The sequence below is a fragment of the Loxodonta africana genome, chromosome 15 (genome assembly GCF_030014295.1).
Source record: "Loxodonta africana isolate mLoxAfr1 chromosome 15, mLoxAfr1.hap2, whole genome shotgun sequence".
Taxonomy (NCBI): domain Eukaryota; kingdom Metazoa; phylum Chordata; class Mammalia; order Proboscidea; family Elephantidae; genus Loxodonta; species Loxodonta africana.
In genome coordinates this window covers 46,922,639-46,948,718 of record NC_087356.1, presented here as the reverse complement: position 1 = coordinate 46,948,718, position 26,080 = coordinate 46,922,639, and the positions used below count along the sequence as shown (strand labels likewise).

Below are 26,080 nucleotides of genomic sequence, written 5' to 3'. Positions count from 1 at the left end.
TGGTTAGTAGCCCAGTGCTTAACCACTGCACCACTAGTGCTTCTTAGCGACTGTATTAGGACCCTTCAAATGTGACTCATAACCTACAAGACAAAGTTAGTACAACCTGTTAGGCTAGCCACAGTGTGACCCAGCTAACCTCTTGTGTTCATTGGCCTTCCCAGCCTTGTGCTTCCTCTCTAGCCAGGGTCAATTGCTTGTGATTCCTGCACACCAGCCACACTGTTTCTCAACACTGTTCATAGTATCCCTTGCCTGATTGATTTTGACTCATCCCCTAAGTCTTCCTCCTCCTGGAAGACTTCCCTGGCCTCCTCTGGGCTCTCAAAGGCACATGTTTATCTTTTCAGTCTTCTGCTTACATGTGTTGTCTCTCTCCCTCATTAGGCTGTGAGCTCCTTAATGGCAAGTAACACAGTGCATTCATCTTTTGAACCCAGCTTCTAGCGCAGGCTTGACAGGAGGCAGACGTTTAGTGAACACACGTTTCTGATTGACTGACTGCTGTACCAGTGACATTTGAAGGACCCCCTCTGATTGGAATCCACACTATCTGACTCCTGAGCAACTTACCTTTGCCCTGGGATGTTCTGCTCTGTCCTGTTCTCATCTTGCCCAGACCCTGGAGTGGTGTGCTGGTGGCAGTGAGGGCAGTGGTGGGTCTCTGCAGGGGGAGAGATAGCCCCTTGACTTTTGTTCTTGAGCCCTCTTCCAGCTTGGCCTCCAGCAGAGTTACAGAGGGTTTGAGTCCCCCTGGATGCCTTCCCCCCTGCCCAGACCTGGCCTCGGGCTGTCCCACAGCTCACCACCCTCTGCCCAATAAAGCACCTTTAAGGACAGAACAGAATCGTCTCCTGTGTCTCTTACACTACTCCACCTCTGTGATCCTGTGATGGAATGATTCCTGGCCTGCCAGGCTGCACAGCTGCTGAGCCAAGGACTCTGCCGGCTTTACAGACTAGGGGTCAATGAGGCCTTGCCTTCTCAGGGGCCAATGTCACCTAAAAGAGGAACCCCAGAGAGCACGGATGGTGCATGGGGGGTCCTTGGCCCCCTTCTCTGCCCCTCCCTGTGCTCTTGTAGTACAGGTCAAGTGCGCTGTGTGGGCTGCATTTCTGTGCCCCCCCACCTGCTGGTGTCCCCTCCCAGGGGCTACTGGCTCCCACCTGCTTCAGCCCCAGCTCAGAGGTCAGGCAGGGACTGGCACACTGTCTGTCCTGCCCTCCTCCCGACAAGCCACACACCACACACTCACCCACAGGCACATGCTCACACTCACATGCACATATGCTCCCACTCACACACTCTCACACACCCACCCAGAGGCACACAAGCCCACACTTACACACACACCCCCACCCACATGCACATGAGCCCACACACACACTCACCCACATGCGCACATGCTCACACACACACTCACACACCCACCCACAGGCACACATGCTTACACTCACACATACTGATATCCACATTCACACTTACATACACACTCATGAGTACACACACTCACACATGCACACACATTCACACAATGTATACCTATAGTCACACCCATGCTCACCTGCACTCACACACACACCAGAAACTCCCAGCAATTTTCCAGCAACTTGTTTAGATGGAAAGAGAGATACGTTATTGAAACTTTCCTAACTTCTCACCTCAATTTCTCCCTCCATAATCCCCCACTGAAGGAGTGGGCTGGCCTTTGCCCTGGGTGGAGCAAATTGTATCTGGGCCATGGTACCCAACAGCCTTGACACAGCCCCAGGCTGTTCCCACCAATTGGAGTCTACCCTGTGGCCACAACCCCACCCCATGTACCCAGGACATGCTTTTTCTCAGGGCAACCACATGAGAGGGGAGAAGACTGCTGTGGCCAGGACCCAGGCTAAGCTGCTATGGCCCTTGCCCCAGAGGCAGCTCACATCCTCTGCTGTCCCCTGTGCCCAGTCTCCTTTCTGCCCTTTACACTGGGCTCATTGCTGGCTACCTGAAATTCCTCTCCCCTCTAAACTGATAAAAACCTTATATTTTCTTAAGGACCTCATCCAAGACTCCCCTCTGTTAAAAAGCCTCTCCAGCCCTGGCTCTCAGCCCCCTTGCATCTTGTGCATGTGCGAGGAAGCCCCTGTCTAGAGAAAAGCTTGTGGTTGCCTTGAGAGGGTTTCTTCAAGTTCAAGGGAATGGACAAGCTACCGCACAGCCCAGGTCCTATTGTTAAGGCTGCAATGGACAAGCTGTGGTGATCTGAACTGATACCTGCAACTGTAGGTGGCAGGCACAGTGTGGGGGTGACATGTACCCCCTGACCGGCCCTGCCTGGCTGGGTACCCTAATCTGGCGACCTCTCTGAGCTCCAGGCAGCCACAGGGAACAACAACATCACATGGTTGGCCTTAACAGTTTTAAACAGACACAGTCTAGGTGTGAGAATCAGAAGAATGCTGTCTGGGTTGGTCCTCGTCCCACCTCCTCCACTCGATAGGTGAGATGCTCCAAGCTGAGAGCTCAGAAGAAGGTGGGAGGGAAGAGGAAGAGCTTCAGGATGGCAATGTAGGAGTCTTGGGGCACGAGGCCATCGAGTTAAAAAAAAAATTTTATCTGGAAATAATTTCAAGTTTACAAAAAGCTTCAAAAATCAAAAACAGTATAAAGAACATTCTTATCCCCTTTGCTAAGATGTACCTATTATTTTCCAACACTTGTCTGTCAGTTTGTTGTACTGTAGTGGCTTACTTGTTGCTATGATGCTGAAGGCTATGCCACTGGTATTTCAAATACCAGCAGGGTCACCCTTGGTGGACAGTTTCAGTGGATCTTCCAGACTGAGACAGACTAGGAAGATGGACCTGATGGTCTACTTCTGAAAAAATTGGCCAGTGAAAACCTTATGAATAGCAGTGGAACATTGTTTGATATAATGCTGGAAGATGAGCCTCTCAGGTTGGAAGGCACTCAAAATACGACTGGGGACCAGCTGCCTCCTCAAAGTAGAGTTGACCTTAATGACGTAGATGGAGCCAGGTTTTTGCAACCTTCATTTTCTGATGTGGCATGACTCAAAGTGAGAAGAAGCAGTTACAAATATCCATTAAAATTTAGAACATGTAATGTATGAGGGAAAATTGGAAGTAGTGAAAAATGAAATGGAATGCATAAACATCAATATCCTAAGCATTAGTGAGCTAAAATGGATTGGTATTGGCCATTTTAAATTGGACAATTACTATGCCAGGAATGACAAATTGAAGAGGAATGATGTCACATTTATCATCAAAAAGAACATTTCAAGATCTGTCTTGAAGTACAACGCTGTCAGTGATGGGATAACATCCATACGCTTACAAGGAAGACGAGTTAATACGACTATTATTCAAATTTATGCACCAACCACTAAGGCCAAAGATGAAGACACTGACAGTTTTTACCAATTTCTGAAGTCCTTAACTGATCAAACATGTAATCAAGATACACTGATAATTACTGGTAATTAGGACATGAAAGTGAGAATCAAAGGATTAGCAGTTAGAAAATATGGCCTTGGTGATGGAAGTAATGCCAGAGATCGCAAGATAGAATTTTGCGAGACCAATGGCTTATTTATTGCAAATACCTTTTTTTCCCCCAACGACATAAATGGTGACTATACAAGTGGATCTTGCCAGATAGAATACACAGGAATCAAATCGACTACATCTGTGGAAAGAGATGATGGGAAGCTCAATATTATCAGTCAGAACAAGAACAGAGGCTGACTGCAGAACATACCATCAAGCTGAAAAAAATTAAAACAAGTTCACAAGAGCCAAAGTACAACCTTGAGTACGTGCAACCTGAATGTAGAGACCGTCTCAAGAACAGATTTGACGCGTTGAACACTAATGACCAAAAGCCAGACTAGTTGTGGGATGATATCAAGTACATCATACATGAAAAAAGCAAAAGGTCATTAAAAAGACAGGAAAGAAAGAAAAGACCAAAATGTATGTCAGAAGAGACTCTGAAACTTCCTCTTGAACGTAGTGTAGCTAAAGCGAAAGAAAAAAATGATGAAGATTTCAAAGGGCAGCTCAAGAAGAAAAAGTAAATTATTATAATGACATATGCAAAGACCTGGAGTTAGAAAACCAAAAGGGAACAGCACACTTGGCATTTCTCAAGCTGACAGAACTGAAGAAAAAATTCAAGCCTCGCGTTGCAATATTGAAGGATCCTGCAGGGAAAATATTGAACGACACAGGGGGCATCAAAAGAAGATGGAAGGAATACACAGAGTTGCTATACCAAAAAAGAATTGATTGACATTCAACCATTTAAAGAGGTAGCATATGATCAAGAACTGATGGTACCGAAGGAAGAAGTCCAAGCTGCACTGAAGGCATTGGTGAAAAACAAGGCTCCAGGAGTTGACGGAATACCAAAATGAAATGTTTCAACAAACAGATACAATCTGGAAGTGCTCACTTGTCTATGCTAAGAATTTGGAAGATACCTACCTGACCAACAGACTGGAAGAGATCCGTATTTGTGCCCATTCCAAAGAAAGTGATCCAACAGAATGCAGAAATTATTGAACAATATCATTAATATCATATGAAAGTAAAATTTTGCTAAAGATAATTCAAAAATGGTTTCGGCAGTACATTTACAGGGAACTGCCAGAAATTCAGGCTGGTTTCAGAAGAAGAGCTGGAACGAGAAGTATCATTGTTGATGTCAGATGGATCTTGGCTGAAAGCAGAGAATATCAGAAGTGTGTTTACTTGTGTTTTATTGGCAACGCAAAGGCATTCGACTGTGTGGATCATAACAAATTATGGATAACGTTGCGAAGAATGGGAATTCCAGAACACTTAATGGTGCTCATGAACCTATACATAGACCAAGAGGCAGTAGTTTGAAAAGAAGAAGGGGATACTGAGCAGTTTAAAATTAGGAAAGGTGTGTGTCAGGGTTGTATCCTTTCACCATACTTATTCAATCTGTATGCTGAGCAAATAGTCCAAGAAGCTGGACTGTATGAAGAAGAACGCAGCATCAGGATTGGAGGAAGATTCATTAACAACCTGCATTATGCAGATGACACAACCTTGCTTGCTGAAAGTGAAGAGGACTTGAAGCACTTACTGATGAATATCAAAGACCACAGCCTTCAGTATGGATTACACTTCAATATAAAGAAAACAAAAATCCTCACAACTGGACCAATAAGCAACATCATGATAAATGGAGAAAATATTGAAGTTGTCAAGGATTTCATATTACTTGGATCCACAATCAACATCCATGGAAGCAGCAGAACAGAAATCAAAAGACGCATTGCATTGGGGAAATCTGCTGGAAAAAAAAACTTTAAATTTTTAGAAAGCAAAGATGTCACTTTGAGGACTAAAGTGTGCCTGACCCAAGCCATGGTATTCTCAGTCATCCCATATGCACATGAAAGCTGGACAATGAATAAGGAAGACCAAAGAAAAATTGATGTATTTGAAAGACTGTGTTGGCAAAGAATATTGAATGTGCCATGGACTGCCAGAAGAACGAACAAATTTGTCATGGAAGAAGTATAGCCAAGATGCTCATTAGAAGGAAGGATGTCGAGACTTCGTCTCTCTTACTGACAAGTTATCAGGAGGGACCAGTCCCTGGAGAAGGACATCATACTTGGTAAAGTAGAAGGTCAGCAAAAAAGAGGAAAACCCTCAAGGAGATGGATTGACACGGTGACTGCAACAATGGGCTCAAGCAGCAATGATTGTTTAAGAATGGCACAGGACCATGCAGTGTTCTGTTCTGTTGTACAGAGGAACCGACTTGACAGCACCTAACAACAACAACAACCTATTATTTTACCCCATTTGCCTTTCACTTATCCTCCATTCCCATACACACACACGCACACACACACAGAGGTATGTATGTGTGTATATACACATAATTTTGTTCCCAAACAATTTGAATTTACAAACATCCTGACCTTTATCTTAAATACTTCAGTATTTCCCAAGAATTGGGGCATTTTCTTATATTACCACAGTGAGGTTATCAGCTTCATAGATTTGCATTGACATAGTACTTTTATCTAATCTACCATCCACATTCCAGTTTTATTTGTTGATCTAATAATGTTCACTGTAGCGTCCTGCAGGGCTGGATTCAGTATGCGGTGGGATATTGCATTCAGTGCTCATGTCTCCTTTAATCTGGGGCATTTCCCCAGGCTTTCTTTGTCTTTTATGATGCTGAAAAGTTTAGGGGCTCTCGTAAAGGACCATGGGCAGAGGTGGTTTTGCCTAGTGGTTAAGAATGCAGACATTGGTGCCAGGCTGCCTTTAACCCCTGATCTGCCATTTATTAGCTGTGAGAGTAGGACAGTTACTTAACCCTTATGTGCCTCGGTTTTGCCATCTGTGAAACTGGAATAACAGTAGACCTACCTCATGGGGCTGTTCCATAGCTTGAATATGTATAGAGCAGCTTCAACCTGTGCCTGGTACTCAGTAAGAACAACACAAGTGTTCACTTATTATTATTGTGGCAAACCTCCTCTTCCTGAAGGAGTTCTGAAAATGCTGTGTGCCCTGCAGGTGTGCCCCACAGGTGTGCCTCACAGGTGTGCCCCACAGGTATGCCTCACAGGTGTGCCCCACGGGTGTGCCTCACAGGCGTTTCTCACAGGTGTGTCCTACAGGTGTGCCTCACAGATGTGCTCCACAGGTATGTCTCACAGGTGTGTTCCACAGGCATGCCCCCAGCAGTGGCACAGGATCAGGGCCAGGGAGGGCCCTGTGATAGTCTGTTCTTCTATGGCTGGGCCTGCAGTTAGCCAGGGGCTCTGGTCTGGAAGAATGGGCAGTAGGGTGGGCCCTCAGGAGCTGCCGTACAGCTCTATATTCAATGGCCCCCTAGGGCTCTGCTTTAAAAAAAAATTAATATATTTTGTTGTTGGGAATATACAGAGGAAAACAGAAAACATGCACCAATTCCCTAGTTTCTACACGTACAATGCAGTGACATTGATTACATTCTGAGTTGTGCAACCATTTTCACTTCCTTTTCTCATTTTTTCCTCCCTCGTTAACATAAGCTCACTGCCCGTTTCGTTTAGCTTCCTACATAATCTTTTGAGTTGCTGTTGTCAGTTTGATGCCATGTAGATAGTTCTTAAAAGAGTGCAATGCTTGTGGTGGTCAGGGTTGTGTGTCAACTTGGCTGGGCCATGAGTCTCAGTGGTTTGGCAGTTATGTAATGATGTAATCACCTTCATGATGTGATCCGATTTGATCAGCCAATCAGTTGTAAGGGGAGTTTCCTTGGGGGCATGGCCTGCATCCAAAATATATGAATATTCTGGCAAAGCTCGCTGGCTTTTGCTTGCTCTGCATCTTGCACCTGGCTCATCATCATCTGACATCCGATTCTTGGGACTTGAGCCAGTGGCCTGCCGTATTGCCTGCCAATCTTAGGTTTATCAGCCCCTGCAGCTATGTTAGTCAGGAGAAGCCTCCAGACCGACACCTGACCCACGGACTTGGGACTTGCCAATGTCTACAACCCCATGAGTCAGTTGCTTGAGACAAATCTCTGTGTGTGTGTGTGTGTATACATATATATACATTTCACTGGTTTTGTTTCTCTAGACAACCCAGCTGAAGACAATGCTCAAGGCAGACATTCTTTATTAGTTAAGCTAAACTATTGTTTGGTTTTAAGAAGACTTCAGGGGATATTTTTGGTTTAAGGTTTAAAGATTATCTCAGGGCAATAGTTTCAGGGGTTCATCCAGCCACCATGGCTCCAGAAAGTCTGGAGTTGGAGTCCATAAAAATTTTGTTCTGCATTTCCCCCCTTTTGATCAGGATTCTTCTATAGAATTTTTAATCAAAATATTCAGTAACGGTAGCCAGGTGCCATCCATTCTGGTCTCATGGCAAAGGAGGCAGTTGTTCATGGAGGCAAGTAGCTTCAGATTCCGCTTCCTTGTCCTGTTCCTGACTCTCCTTCTTTTTCTGTTGTTCCAGGGATTAGACAACAATTGTTGTGCCTTGAATGGCTGCCCACAAGCTTTTAAGATCCCGGGAACTACGTAATGAACTAGGAGGCAGAACAGAAACTCTAAACACGTTATTAGGCCAATTAACTGGGATGTTCCATGAAACCATGACCCTAAATCTCCAAATCAAGCAACCAAATCCCATGAGGTGTTTGATTGTACATAAGCAGGGAGTGCTCTGCTTTTTGATACATATTTCTTCCAGAAATATGTGCCAACTTGGCTACGCCATGATTCCCAGTATTGTGTGGTTGTCCACCATTTTGTGATCTGATGCATTTATCCTGTGTGGTAAATCCTAACCTCTATGATGTTAATGAGGCTGAATTAAAGACAATGATGTTAATGAGGCAGGACTCAATCTACAGGATTAGGTTGTATCTTGAGTCAATCTCTTTTGAGACATAAAAGACAGAATTGAGCAGAGAGGAGAGGGGCCTCATGCCACCAAGAAAGAAGTGCTGAGGGTGTCCTTTGGACCTGGGGTCCCTGCGCTGAAAGCTTCCTAGGCCAGGGGAAGATTCATGACAAGGACCTTCCGCCATAGCCGATGGAGAGAGAAAGCTTTCTCTTAGAGCCACCCACCCTGACCCCAACCCCCAAATGCCCTGCCTCACACAATATCCTCTTGTTTTGTTCACATGACTGCCTCTTGATCTATGTGCAGGTTTACACACAGACTTCTGGCCTCTTAGACCATGAGACAGTAAACATAGGTTGCAATCCCCCAGATTGAGACTCAACACTCTCCCCTTCCGCACCCCAATTCCCCCTTTTCATCTGTCCATTTTTCCTGCCCCTTCCATCATTGCTTTCAGGCAGGTGTTACCCTTTTGGTCTCCTATACATGATTGAACTAAAGGACATTCCTCATGTGTGTTATTGTTTGTTTCATAGACCTGTCTGATCCTTGGCTAAAGGATGAACTTCTGGATGTCCTCCCTTTTTAAGAGCTGTGTTTGCTTCATTCTGGGTTCTCTGCTACATTCCAGTTGATTGAGGTCCTTGGCTATGTAAGCCCTAGACATGGAGGTGGCATAGTGTAGATGAATTCCTCTCTCTCAATTGTTACTGCTTCCTCTCTTAAAGAAGGGAGGGGATATCAGAAAATGTCCTGGTTGACTCCTCCCTCAAAGTGGTGGGCAATGGGGGCTTAGGGTGGGGTCAGCTGGGTCAGTGCTGTCCGAAGTTTCTGAGGAAAGGCGTGGCTGGGCCCCACTGATAGTGTGTTGGTGGCTGGAGGAGAGACCATTGCCTCCAGCCTCACTCCTGGTGATGATGGCCAGTGTGGATGAGGGAGAGCCAAGGAAGTCTGAGGGCCTGGTCTTCTCCCACGGCCTGGAGCAGGACTGGCACCAGTGGTGAGATGGGCACTTGAGGTGGGGGCGGGAGGACCTCAGCCTGTACATACACTGTTTCATGACATGCACTACAGGACACAGCAGCACTGAGAGTGACTTCTTTAAATACACAGTGACACCCCCAGACACAGACAAACGCCTGCACTCACAGGAGACACTCGTCTATAGGTGGGCAGTGACCCGTCAGCTGGAACCACTGGCTCTGACAGGGAGACCCCCCCGCCGTAAGACCTCTCCCCTCACTCACCTACTGACACCGTGGTGTGTGCTGTCTGATTGTGACAAATGCATCACTTCTGAACTTGCACACAGTGACCCCACTTTGGAAGGTGACACCCTCCCACACCGACACGCACACATCTTTGCACACAGAGAGATGCCCATGGCATACTCCCAAGTGGCGGGACAGCAAGCTGCTGGCTCATGGCAACTCTTCACACACGCTCACATGAATGCTCACATGCACTCACACACTCATAAATGTTCACACACATGCACACACAATGCTCACACGCTCATATACTCACAAAACCCTTACACACATGGAAACAGGAAACTCACACACTCTGCATCCTTTCACATGCTCACACACTCATACACCCTCACACGTATGCACACAGGATGCTCACACACTCACACACCCTCACGTGTATGCACACGGGATGCTCACGCACACACTCACGCATACTCACACATGCTCACCCATGAACACATGCACACACGGACATATGCTGCACACACGGACACACACACACAAGCATTTAGACACACTCAGACTCAGAAATGATGGGCAGAGGTGTGCTCTGCCTGCTTTCCTGACTTTCTACCCCATCCCCTGCCCTTGGGTCTTAGATTTCGGGGGAGGGGGGGCGGAATAATTCCAACATCCCCCTCCCATTCCCAGGATTTTTGTGAACAGCAGCCTGGCGCTGGGGAAGATTCGCTGCTTCGGCTTCGACATGGACTACACTCTGGCTGGTAGAGAGAGCTGGAACCCAGGGCGTTTAGGGGCTGGGGGGGTGGGGTGGGGTGGGGTGGGAAGCCAGGCCCCAGCTGGGCCTCCATCTGCCTGGGCTTCCCCGCAGCCTACAGGTCTCCAGACTATGAGGCATTAGCCTTCCAGCTGCTCCTGGAGCGCCTGGTGTCCATCGGGTACCCACACGAGATCCTGCGCTACACCTACGACCCTACCTTCCCTACCAGGTGCAGTGCTGGGCTGGGGGCATGGGGGCTGTCACTGACCCTGAGCACACACCTACAGCCTCTGCTCCCTCCCCAGGGGGCTGGTGTTTGACGCGCTCTATGGGAACCTGCTGAAGGTGGACGCCCACGGGAACGTGCTACTGGGCACCCAGGGCTTCACCCTCCTCTCTGAGTAAGGGACACGGGTGTGGTGGAGGGAAGCAAGGAAGAGGGGCTAGGACGGACAGAGGGAGTGAGGAAGCTGGATAAAGGAGGGAAAAGGGATGGCTGGAGGCGGCAAGGAACGGCCAGGGCCTGGAGGGCCTCGGGAGGTGCTGGCGGGGGCATTGCTACACCCGGCCCACCCCTCCCCAGGGCCGAGATCTGGAGCTTCTACCCCAGCGAGTTCATTCAGAGGGATGATGTGCAGCGATTTCACATCCTCAATACGCTCTTCAACCTGCCTGGTGAGGCGCAGATGGGGCAGGGGCAGGGGAGCCTCAGGACCCCACCTCTGGCCGGGGGGTCGGGGGGGCTGCTTCCTTGCCCCCAGGGCCGGCAACTGACCGACATCTCCGCCTCAGAAACTTACCTCTATGCCTGCCTGGTGGACTTCTTTTCCAGCTGCTCCCGCTACACCAAGTACGTCCCCACTCCCGGCCAGCCCTGGGTGACCAGTAGGGGGCAGCTGTCCAGGGGCCAAACCCGGAAGTGAGGGCCCCACTCAGGGGCAGAGTTTCCTCCTGTAGGGTTGGAAGGGGCTCTGGAGTGCAGGGAAGAGTCCCCTTGACCCAGAAACCAGTGCTGCCCCCAAGGGGTGACCCTCAGCACAGTGCGGCACCCTTCCCAGTGTGGCTGGAGGGGTCACTCTGGTATAAGCCCCAGGGTTGCTGGTCACCCTGGTCCCCTCGTTGCTCTTCCTGTGCCCCCTCGGTGGGGCCCAGCTGTGACACTGGCTATCAGCACGGGAACCTCTTCATGTCCTTCCGAAACCTCTTCCAGGATGTGACCGATGCCATGAATAATGTCCATGAGTCGGTGAGTGGTCCAGGGCCCCAGGACCCTTGGCTCTCCTGGGCCATGCCACCAGCCACTTTAGCATGTTCCCTTCTCCTGAGGACTTTGATGGTCTGGGCTCCCCAGTGCCACTCCCACCATCCTGGACACAGGCATGGGGCACGGGGTCACACATACACGCACCCCTCTGCCCCCTCCTGCAGGGCTGTCTCAAGGAGAAGACCCTGGAGGACTTGGAGAAATACGTGGAGAAGGATGTGAGTGACTGTAGACCCAGGGCCATGACAGGCCCTGCCCTGCTGCTCCCTAGGGCAGTAGGGCCCTCTGCAGGCCTCTTCTCTCAAGGCTTAGACGGAGCTGTATACCCTGGCGCTGCTCCGGGCTTTCCTGGCTGGCCTGGGGCCCACCTGCTCTGAAAGACTGAGGCCTGGTTGGGCTTTTAGGAAGCTGAGAGCAGAGGATGGGTCCCCAGGGCAGCTCAGGGAGGTCCACCCTTGGATGTCACTCTGTCCTCTGTCCCAGGTGCGAATACCCATCCTGCTGGGTAAGATGAAGGAGGTTGGGAAAGTGTTTCTGGCCACCAACAGCAGCTACAGCTACACTGATGTAAGTATGTGTGGAAGGTGGGGGCCCTCAGCCTCTGAGCCCAGAGAACTCCTCCTTCCTGGCCCTAGGGGAAAGCGAAGCACTGTGGAAGGGGTGGGAAGGAGCCAAGACCCTGTACCCCTCGCCACCTGGCTGGCATCTTGGGTTCCATTTCCTGGCCTTTTTGGGTCTCAACGCATTGAGCAACTTCTCTGCCATTGTGCACCTGTTGTCCCCAGTGTGCCCTAGGGGCAATGGGGTGGGGGGGCGGAGATAGCAATATGCTCTGGGGGTAATGGGGTGAAGGGGGTGATGGGGTGAAGGGGGTGATGGGATGAGGGGCAGAGGCCTGCAGTGGTCCCTGGCCCAGCCCAAGCCTGGTGCCCTGACCCCTGCCCTGTCTTTGCCAGGCCATCATGACCCACCTGTTTGACGTTGGCGAGGTGAGTTGGGAGCCATGTGCCCGCTGGGGGTGGGGGCAGCACAGCGGCCCCAAAGGCTGTGCAAAGGGCAGGGAGGGCCAGGGCCACACCATGGTACTAAGAGTCGCAGCAGGTCAGGGGGTGGGAGTATAGAATGCCTTTCTGTTCTGGCCTCTCCCATGCCTAGCCCTCCCCTTGAGGAAGAACAAGTGGGTGAGAAGGGTCATTTCACATGTGTGGGCCTGACTGGAATCTCCCCAGATGGGTGGGGGGTCAGTGCCCTGAATGAGAGGCTTAAAGTGGCCACTCCCTCAGCCAGGGCACGGGAGGAGCCTTGAGGGACAAATGACCACTTATGGCCTCATATAAAGTCATAAAGTGGCAAGCCGGCATTTGGGGAGGAACTGGGAGAAGGTGGGAAGGGGTTGTGAAGAGGACAGAGAATGGGCAGCTGAGGCCAGGGAAGCAGAGGTTACCAGGTGTCACTGGGCATATGGCAGCCATGTTCCTGTGCATCCGGGTCCCTCTGACTATGTGCCTGTGAGTGGCCCTGGAGGCTGACAGGTACACATGGCACCCAACACAACCTCCCCAAGCAGCTTTCCAGAACCATCACGTACCTGGCTTAGCTGGGGATGCTGGGGCAGTGAGACTCCTGGTTCCTGGGCCTGGGATGGCTCAGCCGGCTGGGCTGCAGGACCTGGGCACAGGAGCTGGCAGGCTTTCACTGGGCTGCATGGAGCTTGGGCTGGTGGCTTGGCCAGGGGAGGCAGGGGGAGGCAGCTGGCTCAGATTTTTCAGGCCAAGTGTGTGTGCCCTGAGTCAGCACAAGTTCCCACAGCCCTGTCCCACAGGCGGAGGCTTCAGCCAGACCCTGGAGGTCCTACTTTGACCTTATTGTGGTAGACACACAGAAGCCCCGATTCTTTGCAGAGGGAACGGTGCTGAGGCGGGTGCTGACCCTGGGTAGCAGGGAGGGGAGCCTGCTCTGGGAGGTTGCCTGCTCTGCTGGTCTGCCTGTCCCTGGTGGCAGGGGATGAGGGGGACTTCTTCAGGGCCTCTGCCACCTCCTTCCTCCTGCCCTCCCACGGTTACCCCTGCTGCATCCAGCCCCAGCCCTCTACCAGGGATAGAAGACAAGGTTCTCCTGACTTCAGGACGCCCCTCTGCCCCCCTCCCCAGGACTTGGGGAAGCTCCGCGTGGGTACCTATACTGGGCCTCACCAACACTGTGCTGTCTACTCTGGAGGTACCCAGTCCACCCCACGCCCTGTCCCTCCATGGCGCCCCCTCCGGGTCCCTAACCTGCCCAGCCAGGACAGGGAGGGGCTGCGAGTGTCTCTCTTCCCTTGGTGAGGCAGGCTCATCTGACGTGGTGTGCGAGCTGCTCGAGGTGCGGGGGAAGGACATTCTGTACATTGGGGACCACATCTTTGGGGACATCCTCAAGTCCAAGAAGCGGCAGGGCTGGCGGACTTGCCTGGTGGTTCCTGAGCTGTCCCGGGAGCTGGGCATCTGGGTCCAGGAGAAGGGTGAGCTGTGGGGGTCAGGACAGGAGGAGGGGCACGGCCACCAGTGCAGAGTTCTGCCCCATCGTCACCGCCTCCCTTTCCTTTTGGGGTTAATAGTGGCCATGATAATCCCGCCCACTCTGGCTTATGAAGCACTGTCACCTCATGAGGGAAGATCTGTTTTATAGTTTCAGGGACTTGCCCAAAGTCACAGTGCCAGTAGGGACACAGCTGGGACTCAAATCCCAGTCTCCTGACTTCAGGGCCCTGGGGCATGCCATGCACTGGAAGATTCCAGAGGAGTCTCCTTCCTCACCCTACCCATCCCACCCACTCCGAGGTACAAAATCCCTGATCCAGCAATGACTTGAAGCAATCTTCAGGATTAGCGGTTGCTGTGAGCCCAGCCAATTCAGGGTTTGTTCTAACAGCTGGATTCGAATCATGGCTGAATGACCTTGGAAAGGTGACCTGACTCCCTGAATGGCTTCCTCCCCTGACCCACAGGGTCTAGACTGTCCCTGCTTTGCGTGGGCGCAGCTGGGTCTAGGGCTGACTAAGGAGGAGGAGGGCAGGCTATGGGTGAACCAGCAGTCCCTCACTCCTGCTGTGCCCTGTGCGTTTTCCAGAGCAGTTGGAGTTGCTGCAGAGGCTGGACATGTGCTTGGCCGACCTGCACCAGTGAGAGCCCTGGCCTGCAGCCGCTGCCTGGGGAGGGTCAGAGGGATGGAGGGGTGGGGGCCCATGTCCAGGCTTGGCATCGAGGGCCTGGCGAAGGTCATCAGGAAATCACCAGGGTCTGTTTTGGGGTGGGCTCCCCTAGTAAACTGGACTTGGGGCCCCACTGCCCCCCCGGGGACTGCTCACACTCTGTGACCTGTGGCCCCTCCTAGCCTAGCACACATGTTTTCAGGACCCTACCATCTCACACATGTGCACACACCCAGCCCGTGCAGGATCAGACCAGCACTCCCACTGGAAGCCATGAAATGCCCCCTTGCCACAAGATCCCTGGCTCTTGGAGACCTGGATCCTCTCTTCCTGGGTCCTGTGGCCCTTTTTGTACCAGGCACATGGATGGGAGTGGTTGTGGACTGCAAGTCATCAACTCCACCAAGAGGGAGAGTCGGGTAAGAGCAGACAATGAGGTGTGAGAAGGGGAAAAGATCAGGGGCGGTGGGGGTAGGGGGTGCTGCCCAGACTTGCCTTGCCCTAAGTCCTTTAACTGAGTCTCCCCAACCTGGCCTTGTCAGCCAGCGCCCCCTTCTGGCCGGAGTTCCACATGAGAGCAGTGTATTTGCGAGGAGGCTCAGCCGTGGGGTGATATGTAGGACCTGGCTCTTGCCCTGCCATCCCCACCATTAAGCCCTCTTGAGAAGTGACTGCCTGCCCAGCTGGGTCCTCACGTGACTGACGAGTCAGCCCTCTGGCTGGAGGGCGAGCCCCAGACTCTAAGAGTCCTGACAAGATGGGATTTAGAGCCAGAGGGTTCTGGAAAGAGAGGAGAAAGAAAAAAATTCCCTTGGGTGTTACTGACCAGCCACTAAATCTGGGAGATTCCTATGGAGGGGCATATTATTCAATAAGCAAGGAAAGCACAGTGGTTACCTTGCTTACCAGATCATCTGTAGTGAACAATTTCACATGGGTTTCACCACATCAAAGATGTGAAATTGTTCACTACAGATTAGTAAGCACAAGTAAGCCCATGCTTACCTCTGCTTATTGGGTCTTCTGCCACTGTCAGGGATTATAAATTTTTTTTTTTTAACTTTTATTGTGCTTTAAGTGGAAGTTTAAAAATCAAGTCAGTCTCTCATACAAAAATTTATATACACCTTGCTATATACTCCTAGTTGCTCTCCCCCTAATAAGACCGCACACTCCTTCCCTCCATTCTCTATTTTTGTGTCCATTCAGTCAGCTTCTCACCCCCTGTGCCCTCTCATCTCCCCTCCAGACAGGAGCTGCCCACATAGCCTCATGTGTCTACTTGATCCAAGAAGCTCACTCTGCACCAATATAATTTTCTATTCCATAGTGCAGTTCAATCCTTGCCTGAAGAATTGGCTTTGGGAATGGTTCTTGTCTTGGACTAACAGAAGGTCTGGGGTCCACGACCTCTGGGGTCCTTCTAGTCTCAGTCACACCATTAAGTCTGGTCTTTTAACGAGAATCTGAGGTCTGCATCCCACTGCTCTCCTGCTCCCTCAGGGATTCTCTGTTGCATTCCCTGTTAGGACAGTCATCAGTTGTAGCCAGGCACCATCTAGTTCTTCTGGTCTCAGGCTGATGTAGTCTCTGGTTTGTGTGGCCTTTTCTGTCTCTCGGGGTCATAATTACCTTGTGTCTTTGGTGTTCTTCCTTCTCCTTTGCTCCAGGTGGGTTGAGACAAATTGATGCATCTTAGATGGCTGCTTGCTAGTGTTTAAGACCCCAGATGCCACTCTCCAAAGTGGGATGTAGAATGTTTTCTTAATAGATTTTTTTTTTATGCCAATTGACCTAGATGTCCCCTGAAACCATGGTCCCCAAACCTCTGCCTCTGCTACGCTGGCTTTTGAAGAATTTGGTTTATTCAGAAAACTTCTTTACTTTTGGTTTAGTCCAGTTGTGTGGACCTCGCCTGTATTGTGTGTTGTCTTTCCTGTCACCTAAAGTAGTTCTTATCTAATATCTAATTAGTAAATACCACTCTCCCACCTCTCCTCCCTCCCCCCCTTGTAATCATCAAAGAATATTTTCTTCTCTGTTTAAACTATTTCTCGACTTCTTATAATAGTGGTCTTATACAATATTTGTCCCTTTGCAACTGACTAATTTCACTCAGCATAATGCCTTCCAGATTCCTCCATATTCTGAAATGTTTCACAGATTCATCACTGTTCTTTATCGATGTGTAGTATTCCATTGTGTGAATATACCATAATTTATTTATCCATTCATCTGTTGATGGGCACCTTGGTTGCTTCCATCTTTTTGCTATTGTAAACAGTGCTGCAATGAACATGGGTTCGTGTAAAGGCTCTTATTTCTCTAGGATATATGTGGTTTTTTTTTCTTTTTTTATATTTCAAGGAGTGGGATTGCTGGGTCGTATGGTAGTTCTATTTCTAGCTTTTTAAGGAAGCACCAAATTGATTCCCAGAGTGGTTGTACCATTTTACATTCCCACCAGCAGTGTATAAGTGTCCAGTCTCTCTATAACCTCTCCAACATTTATTATTTTGTGTTTGTTGGATTAGGGATTGTAAATTTAAAAGGAGGGTTTGCTTCTGTAGGAAGGTGCTGTGGGGCTGGGAGAGAGAGGTGCCAGCCATACCCAGTAGCAGAATCTTTGATGTGGTAAAAAACATGTGAAATTGTTCACCACAGATGATCTGGTACGCAAGGTAAGCACTGTGCTTACCTTGCCTATTGAATAATCTGCCCCTGTTCCTGCTCGGGAGTCACAGGCCCAGCTGGGGCCCGTAGTGAAGGATCTTGGCAGAGCCCTTTGCAGATTACAAGCCCCTGCGCAGCCATTTAATCCTCCTCATAGACCTGTGAGCTGGGCAGGCAGAGGTTGTTCCCTAGTATAACAGATGAGAAAACTGAGGCTCAGAGAAGGGACAGCATGCTCTCGATGACCCTGGAGTAAACGTCCTGATCAATTATCCAGGTTCTTGAAGCTGGGCCTGGTGTTGGGGTGGAGACTGCTAGACGGGAGGAGTAGGGATGGGTGTGGGCCTTTCAAACTGTCTGGGGGAGAATCAGAAGGTAAGTGCTCCCTCTCCAGGGCCTGGCAGGTAACTGGGCAGGAAGCTGGGGAGGGTCTCACGGCAAACCGAGAGCCATCCCACATCCAAAAGCACGTGTGTGCAGCAGCCTCTGTGTTTAAAGAAAACATCTCCTTCCCTACAGTCAGCGGTTGGGCAAAGGCCTCATTGTCCCCAGGTGAGAGATCCAGGGAGGGTCATTCAGGGATGGAGCAGGTGAGGGCAGAGCTGGGTGCGGTCCCAGCAGGATAAGCTGGTCCTCACGGTGGGTGGTCAGTGCTGTTAGGGGTGCAGGTCCAGGGGTGGGGTGCGGTCTCCATTCAGCATGTTCCCACCCGGCCAGAAGGTCACCCGGGAGCTGGACCTGTGCTACAGTGCCATGGGGAGCCTGTTCCGCTGTGGCTTCCGCCAGACACTCTTTGCCAGCCAGCTGATGCGCTACGCTGACCTGTACACCAGCACCTGCCTCAGCTTCCTGCATTACCCACTGAGCTCACTGTTCCGGGCGGCCCCGGAGCTGGTGCGTCCCACAGGACATCCCTCACGTCCCTATCCCCCGCCCCAGAAGGGCCCGCTGGTTCCCAGCCCTGCCAGCAGCTTTCCAGGTCACCAGACCCAATCTCCTAGACACAAGTGGGTCAAAACCTTGTAGATAGCTATCTGCACCTTAAAAAATGCATGATGTGAGCTAAGGAAGTGTGGATAAGACACCCGTGCTGGGGAAGTGCTTCCCCATGCCCAACCTTAGCTCCTGCTTTGAGCTGAGGTGAGACCACGTTATCTCGTTGTATGTCCTTGTAGAAGTGGTACTGGAGGCAGTGGTGCTTCAGTGGTAGAATTCTCACCTTCCATGTGGGAGACCCAGCTCCACTCCTGAATCAGTGCACCTCAAGCACAGCCACCACCCATTGGTCAGTGGAGGCTTGAGTGTTGCTATGATGCACAACAGGTTTCAGCAGAGCTTCCAGACTAAAATGGACTAGGAAGAAAGGCCTGGCGATCTACTTCTGAAAATCAGCCAATGAAAACCCTATGGATCACAACAGTCTGATCTGCACCTGATTATGGGGATGGTGCAGGAGGCAGCATTCTGTTCATTGTGTGTGGGGTCGCCATGAGTCGTTGATGGCAGCTAACAACAACAACATCACAAATTATACCAGTTGCAAGAAAGAAGGCTACAGTCCTCCTGCCCTCAGTGACTTCAGAGGAGGCAGAGGAAGCAGCAGATGATACAGCAAGCGCTTTGGCTGGTCTTCCTCTGAGACCCAGGGATGTCCCTTGGTTAAGAGCAGGAGCAAGGAAGTGGAGGCAGCCATGGCCGCAGGGGGAAGGTCAGCAGAGCCGTGGCCCCCAGCAGCGCAGGCCTCCCTGAGCACGCACGTGCCAGGTCTCCCAGCGAAGCATCTTCCTAATTGCCATCTTATGAGATGTCGAGACTAAGTTAAGGATCTGGACTTGAAACTAGTGCTTCGGGGCTTCTTGCCCCCTGCTTGCCCCGCCACCGTCTGCTGCCTTCTAGATGTTCCAAAGAGGAAAAACCGTTCATACGTATCTGCTATGCTTCCTGCACTGGGCTGGCCTGGGTGATTTTCACTGATTATACTTGATTCTCAAAAGAACCTAGAGACAAAACAAAACAAAAAAACCCCCAAAAACCCAAACCCAGTGCAGCTGAGTCGATTCCGACTCATAGGGACTGTAGCACTTAACCACTACGCCATCAGGGTTTCCTAACAAAACAAAACAAAAACCAAACCAGTTGCCACCAAGTTGACACTGATGCATGGTGACCCCATGTATGTCAGAGTAGAAATGTGCTCCAAAGGGTTTTTGATGGTTGATTTTTCAGACACAGACCACCAGGCCTTTCTTCTGAGGCATCTCTGGGTGGACTCGAACCTCCAACCTTTTGCTTAGCACCCAAGCAAAGTAGGCTTTATTATCCTCATTTTAACTTGCTGTCATACCGCTAGCAGGCTGAAGAGCTGGGAGTGGAGCCCAGGACTGCCCAGCTGCAGGGGAGGCTCTCTGTTCTCGGCATTGCAGCCCGCAGGCTCAGGGGAACCGAGTGCTCACCACACTGCCTCATCTCATCCCTGGGCTTTTAGACAGGCAGGGCCAAAGGCCAGGCTAGGAGCCTGAGACAGCCATTGGTGTCGTTAGACATCATGACTAAAGTAGAGACCAGTCAGGTGAAGAAAAAGTACCCATAAGCAACAAGTGAAGCCTTTAAAGAAATCTGACCTGTGCCCAACTGTGCTGGCCTGTGAGTTCTGGGGAAGAGAAGTCCATCTGCCTTCCTTCCCCTGTTGACCCTCTCGGGTGGGCTCCCTCTTCTGCAGAAGGAACCTGGAAGCTTGGGGGTGAGGCGTCCCTGCATGACTGAGGAATCCCTGAAGGTCTTACCACTGGTGGAGTGACCCTGTCTCCATCTGCCTTTGTCCCTGCAGATGCCGCATGAATCCCTCGTGGAGCAAGACCGCGCCAGTCTGAACCGCCTCCAACCTCCACTCTTGCAGCCACAGAGTGAGTTTCCGGGAGGTGGTGGTGCTGTCCCCACTGCTGAGTGGAGCCCTCATGCTGCAGCCCAGGAGCTCAGCAGCTTGGGGCTACCACTGGGCTAAGACAGAGGTTCCTAACGGGGAGGTAAAAACCCTAGGAAGCATTTTGGAAAATTGTGGGGCTTTTTTTTTTTTTTTTTGTCTTCAAGTGTGGCCATTCGAGTACTTACGTAGAAATACATACTATTACTTTTTACCTCCCCTTTATATTTGGAGTCCCTGGGTGGCGCAAATGATTAAGGACTCAACTACTAACTGAAAGGTTGGTGGTTCAAACCCACCCAGAGACACCTCAGAAGGCAGGCCTGGTGATCTGCTCCCAAAAGGTCACAGCCTTGAAAACCCTACGGGGCAGTTCTACTCTGTATACATGGGGTTGCCATGAATCAGAGTTGGCTTGAAGGCAACTGGTTATATCTAGGGCATTATATTGACTTTAAAATTACTGAGACACTTACTATATTATCTATAAATTTCAGTTCAGGATAGAAAATGAGAAATTAAATATTTGCTTTGAAAATGGGGGGATTGGGTCCTTTAGTGCCGAGAACCACTGGATATAAGATCCCAGACTCCCGGATTCTCACATCAGGGGTTGGCTAGCTGAGTCGGTGCCCTGCACGCTTACAGACCACCGTGGGCTGATCCATATCACAAGCTATCTCTACCCTGGGAGTCGCTGCAGAGCACATGTTCTCCCCAGCCGAGGCTGAGGCCTTTATGAAAATACCATGAATAGGGGCCCTACTCTAGATCTCTCTTGAGCTAACACTCCAGCTTTAATGGGTGCAGCCTCGACTCCCAGACTGGTCCTGCATCCACAAACCGTGGGTGAGGCTTCCTGTTTCTACCCTGGCTTCCCTGGGGCTGGCTTTTGGACATGTCCATTCTGTAGGTTCCCGTTACCTGGGTGGTATCAGTGTTTATAGAGTGCTTCCTACATGCCCAGCAATAAACTGAATCCTAAGCTACTTTATCCTTGCTTGGGAGAAGCTCAACATTCAAGCACATTCATTACCTTTAGTCAGTGGTTTGCAATTATCTCCCCCCACAACCTACCAGACAGACACACTTTCGTGCAATGGTGGCTCTCAGGGATGTGTGTGGTTTGATCCCCTCCCCTTTCCTTCATCCTCATCCAACCTCAGTTTAGGGCATCCTGATACATTTTCTACCCCTGGCTGAGCATCACTGTCTGAGCTTCACTCCATGAGCTTCACTGTGTGAGCCTGCGAAGAGTTTCTTCATTTCTTGGAGGCCAAGGGCCAAGGGAGAGACAAGCAGGCTACATCGAGGCCAACTGAACCAGGACATAGGCTGGCACCACGGGCCATCTTCTAGTTGAGATATACTTCAAATAACAACAAAAAAAAAAAAACACGGGGAAAAAACCCAACCATACCGAAGTCTCCTAAGTTTGGATCCCCAGAGCATTTGTTTTAGGGAGCAAGAAAGAGTATTGCTCTCACTCTAGAGGGCATCCCCCATGGCCTTTGAGGCGTTTGGAATTATTTTACCCAGTTCCCACGAGCTGCATCCTGTTGCACATCCAGTCTCATTTCTAGACTTTTTTTTTTTTTAAATAGTACTTTAGTGCATTTTTGATTCTATTACTAGTATAACAGTAATACCTGGTTGGCTATAGATGATCTCATTAGCTGTTCTTTCATTCCAGGTCGCTATGGAAGACATTAAATGAAATAGCCCAAAAGTCTTTGCATTTGATGTATAAATGCATTAAAACACGTAAAAAGTCATACTTATGATTTAAAAACTTGATTCTTCATTTTAGTAGGAGCTTCTCTGTGATGTTAAAGCCCTGGCCCTTCGTTGTTCTGATGTCACTGACTTTAATCCACTCCGACAGTTCACTTCTTGCAGGTTAGTGGAATCAGCTGGCATTATATGTAGGCTTAGAATGAATATAGGTCCCCGGGTGGCACGAATGGTTTGCACTCGACTACTAACCTAACGATTGGCGGTTCAAACCCCCCCAGCAACACCATGGAAGAAAGGCTTAGAGATCTGCTTCCATAAAGATTACAGCCCTATGGAGCAGTTCCACTCTGTAACGCATGATGTCGCCATGAGTCAGAAGCCACTCGATGGTAATGTTTTTGGTTTAGAATGTATATATTTACACGTCTGAAATGATGAAGCAAAACCTTGAAAGAATATGCCTGGCAATGCAATTAACTTTGTTTTCTGTGTCTGAACAATTGAAACGTTTGAGATATCTGAGGATAACTAAGGGATAACAGGCTGCCTGTTCAGAGAGTGCACGGTCATCTTTTACGCCCCTGTACGTTTCAGAAACTTCCAAGCCCCAGAGTCTGCAAGGGCAGGTTCTCCAGGCAAAGAACAGGTAGTCCTCGTGTCTTTAAACACTAGATTCTTATTCAAGGGCTCGTTGTTAGTTGCTCCGACTTGTGGTGACCTTATATATAACAGAATGAAATGCTGTCCGGTCCGGCACCATCTTCATGGTCGTTGATATTTTGGGGTAATCTTTCAGCACTATATTGTATAATGTTCTGTTGTGATTCAGAAGGGTTTCTTGTGTATGTGTGTGCGTGTGTGTTTTAATCAAAAAAAGTTTTTATTGGTAATACACTAAAAATTAGGTATCTGCAAAATAATTTGGGTTCACTTGGGCAAACATGTTCAACTGCAATTGGGGATGTGTCCATTTTTGGGGTTCAAGTTTCTATTTCCCAACATGTGTGATTGAGACTCCAAATTATGTTAAAGTATCTTTTTCATTCAAGCACAAAGGTAAGTTTTAAAATAAAGCTGTTTTTGTTAGGTGCCCTTGAATTGATTCCAACTCATAGCAACGCTATGAACAACAGAATGAAATGCTGCCTGGTCCTGTGCCATCTTCACAATCGTTATGTTTCAGCCCATTGTTGCAGCCACTATGTCGATCCATCTCACTGAGGCTCTTCCTATTTTTCGCTGACCCTCTACCAAACATGATGTCTTTCTACAGGGACTGGTCCCTCCTGATAACATGCCCAAAGAACATGAGTTGAAGTCTCACCATCCTTGCTTCTAAGGAGCATTCTGGCTGTACTTCTTCCAAGACAAGTTTGTTCGTTCTTCTGACAGTCCATGATATATTCAATAGTCTTTGCCAACACCATAATTCAAAGGCATCAATTCTTCTTTAATCTTCCTTATTCACTGTCCAGCTTTTGCATGTGTGTGAGGCTATTGAAAACACCATGCCTTGGATCAGTCCTCAAAGTGATTTCCTTGCTTTTTTATTTATTTTTATTGCACTTCAGGTGAAGACTTATGGAACAAACTAGCTTCTCATCAAATGGTTAGTACACATATTGCTTTATGACATTGGTTAACAACCCCACAACCTTGGATTCCTTATTACCAGCTTTCCTGTCCCCTCCTGCCTTCTAGTCCTTGCCCCTGGGCTGGTGTGCCCCTTTAGCCTCGTTTTGTTTTATGAGCCTGTCTAATCTTTGGATGAAGAGTGAACCTCAGGAGTGACTTCATTCCTGAGCTAAAAGGGTGTCCGGAGGCCATACTCTTGGGGTTTCTCCAGTCTCTATCAGGCCAGTAAGTCTGATCTTGTTCTGTGAGCTAAAATTTTGTTCTACGTTTTTCTCCAGCTCTGTCTGGGACCCTCTATTGTGATCCCTGTGATCCATAAGGTTTTTATTGGATATTTTTCAGAAGTAGATCATCAGGCCTTTCTTCCTAGTCTGTCTTAGTCTGGAAACTCTGCTGAAACTTGTCCAACATGAATGACCCTGCTGGTATTTGAAAAACCTGTAGCATAGCGTCCAGCATCACAGCAACACGTAAGCCATCGCAAGGGCTAGATGATAGTATTTTATCAGGAAAACTGCTCAAACCCTAGGGCCCATGCATTTCTGGAGAGGTCCTGAATTATGGCATAGTAGCCAATACTATAATAATCATCCCTTAAAATTCCTACCTAGGGTACAGCAAATGTAGAAAGGGACTGAGTGATAAACAGCCCAAGGGGTCAGAGAAGATAAAAAATATCAAGAGCGATGCTGAAGGAGAGAGAAAGCATGCACACACTAAAGGGAGGAAGAAGGTGACCAAAGGGCCTCTTCCACGCTTTCCTTCTGCCTAGAACATTCCCCTGCGCCTTCTCCCCTTTACTTCTGCTCTTCCCTCAGATTCTTGGGGTCCTCTTCATCTTCCTGGCTATGTGAGTTCCTTCTCTTAGTCCCTCTCCTATGAGCCTCTGTTTCTCTTAAATTTGTGATTCTTTGATTAAATATCTCCCCACTAGACTCTCAGCTCTGTGGGGTCAGGGCCCAGGTCCTTTTGGCCCGCTGCTGTATCTCTGACATCTACATGTCCTCCATGTTATTTTGAATGAGCCATGTCAGCCAGTTGATTGTTACCCTGGGCCTGCTTGTAGGACTGAAAAGGAAGGAGCGGGGCACAGGGTACACTGTGAGAAGAGGAAATGGAGAAAATAAAGCTTTGAACTAGAACTGTCCTAAACCCTATGGGACTTGGGTGAGGCAAGGGTATGGTGGGACAGATACTTCTACTTGGGGGTTCTTCATCTGGTGCAGTCTTGTTTTTAAACCTGGAGGCAGGCAGCCTTAGAGCCCAGCTCTTTTAAGGGACGCCTCCTCTGGCTTTTCCTCCTACACCAAGCAAAATAAGCTGCCTTTTCTTCTGAAATTGTCCTTGAAAGGATAGCCACAGGATGGGCCACAGCTGGGTTCTACTTGCCTCTGGGTGGAGACTTAACATACTAAAAAAAAAAGAAAAAAAAATCAACTTTTTCTTCCATCCTGAGGGATGGAACCCTTGTTTAAAGAAAATTCATAGTCACTCCCAAGCTCTGAGCATCTGCATAATGGTCAATCCTAAATATTCATGATGAATTTGCATTTCCTTGTCTGCTCTCTGCAAAAGTCCACCTCTCCAAACTGCCTGCGAGCAGCCTTAAAGGCAACAGCCCTGATTGCTCCTTTCCTTGTAAAAAAAGAAAAAAATGAAATAAAGGTGTCTGTCTGGTCTCCCACCTCCGCCTCTTGTTTATTGGCTATAATGAGTCACTCCAAGCAAAACCTGGGGTTCCACCCAGCAACAACCTCTGCACTCCAGTTTATTTACATCTTGGTTAGAGATGTACTCCACTTTTCCTGAGACCATGACACTGACTATCATCCTCCATTTCTGGTGGAATTTTTAGTTGGGTATGTGGCCACCCAAAAGACATTTCCTAGCCTTTGAAGATGCATAGAGATATGTGACCAAGTTCTGGCTTCTCCTTCCCAAGCAGAAGTAGTGTGTCCAACTTCCAAGTTGTGACCTTAAAAGGAGAGGGTATGCCTTCCCCTTCCCTCTGGGTGGAATGTGAAGTTGGCTGGGAGCTATCTTTGGTCATGCGGACGAGGCTGCATCCCAGGAATGGCAGAGCCACAAGATAGACGGGGCCTGGGCCTGACACCATATTAGCACTCAAATGTTTCACTTAAACCGTTCATGCACGAGAGAGACATATTCCCATTTGGGTCTAGTTGAAGCAGCTGAATCAATATCCTAATTCTGGCACCTAGTCCTGAGTGGTGAGGAAATGAAGAAGAGGAACATAAGCAGTACTCCTG

At 49.3% G+C, this 26,080-nt stretch overlaps 1 protein-coding gene across 1 annotated transcript; it reads left to right on the top strand.

Moving 5' to 3' along the window:
* The first annotated feature begins 9,334 nt into the window (after positions 1–9,334).
* Positions 9,335–20,519, top strand: NT5DC4 (5'-nucleotidase domain containing 4). Its single transcript, XM_064268306.1, has 16 exons — positions 9,335–9,417; positions 10,322–10,395; positions 10,503–10,620; positions 10,697–10,792; positions 10,960–11,066; positions 11,184–11,241; positions 11,544–11,637; positions 11,820–11,873; positions 12,139–12,222; positions 12,612–12,644; positions 13,478–13,578; positions 13,781–13,872; positions 13,985–14,155; positions 14,764–14,815; positions 15,204–15,264; positions 20,346–20,519. The coding sequence occupies exons 1-16, from the start codon at positions 9,335–9,337 to the stop codon at positions 20,517–20,519; spliced, it is 1,452 nt and encodes a 483-aa protein (XP_064124376.1).
* The last annotated feature ends 5,561 nt before the right edge of the window (positions 20,520–26,080 follow it).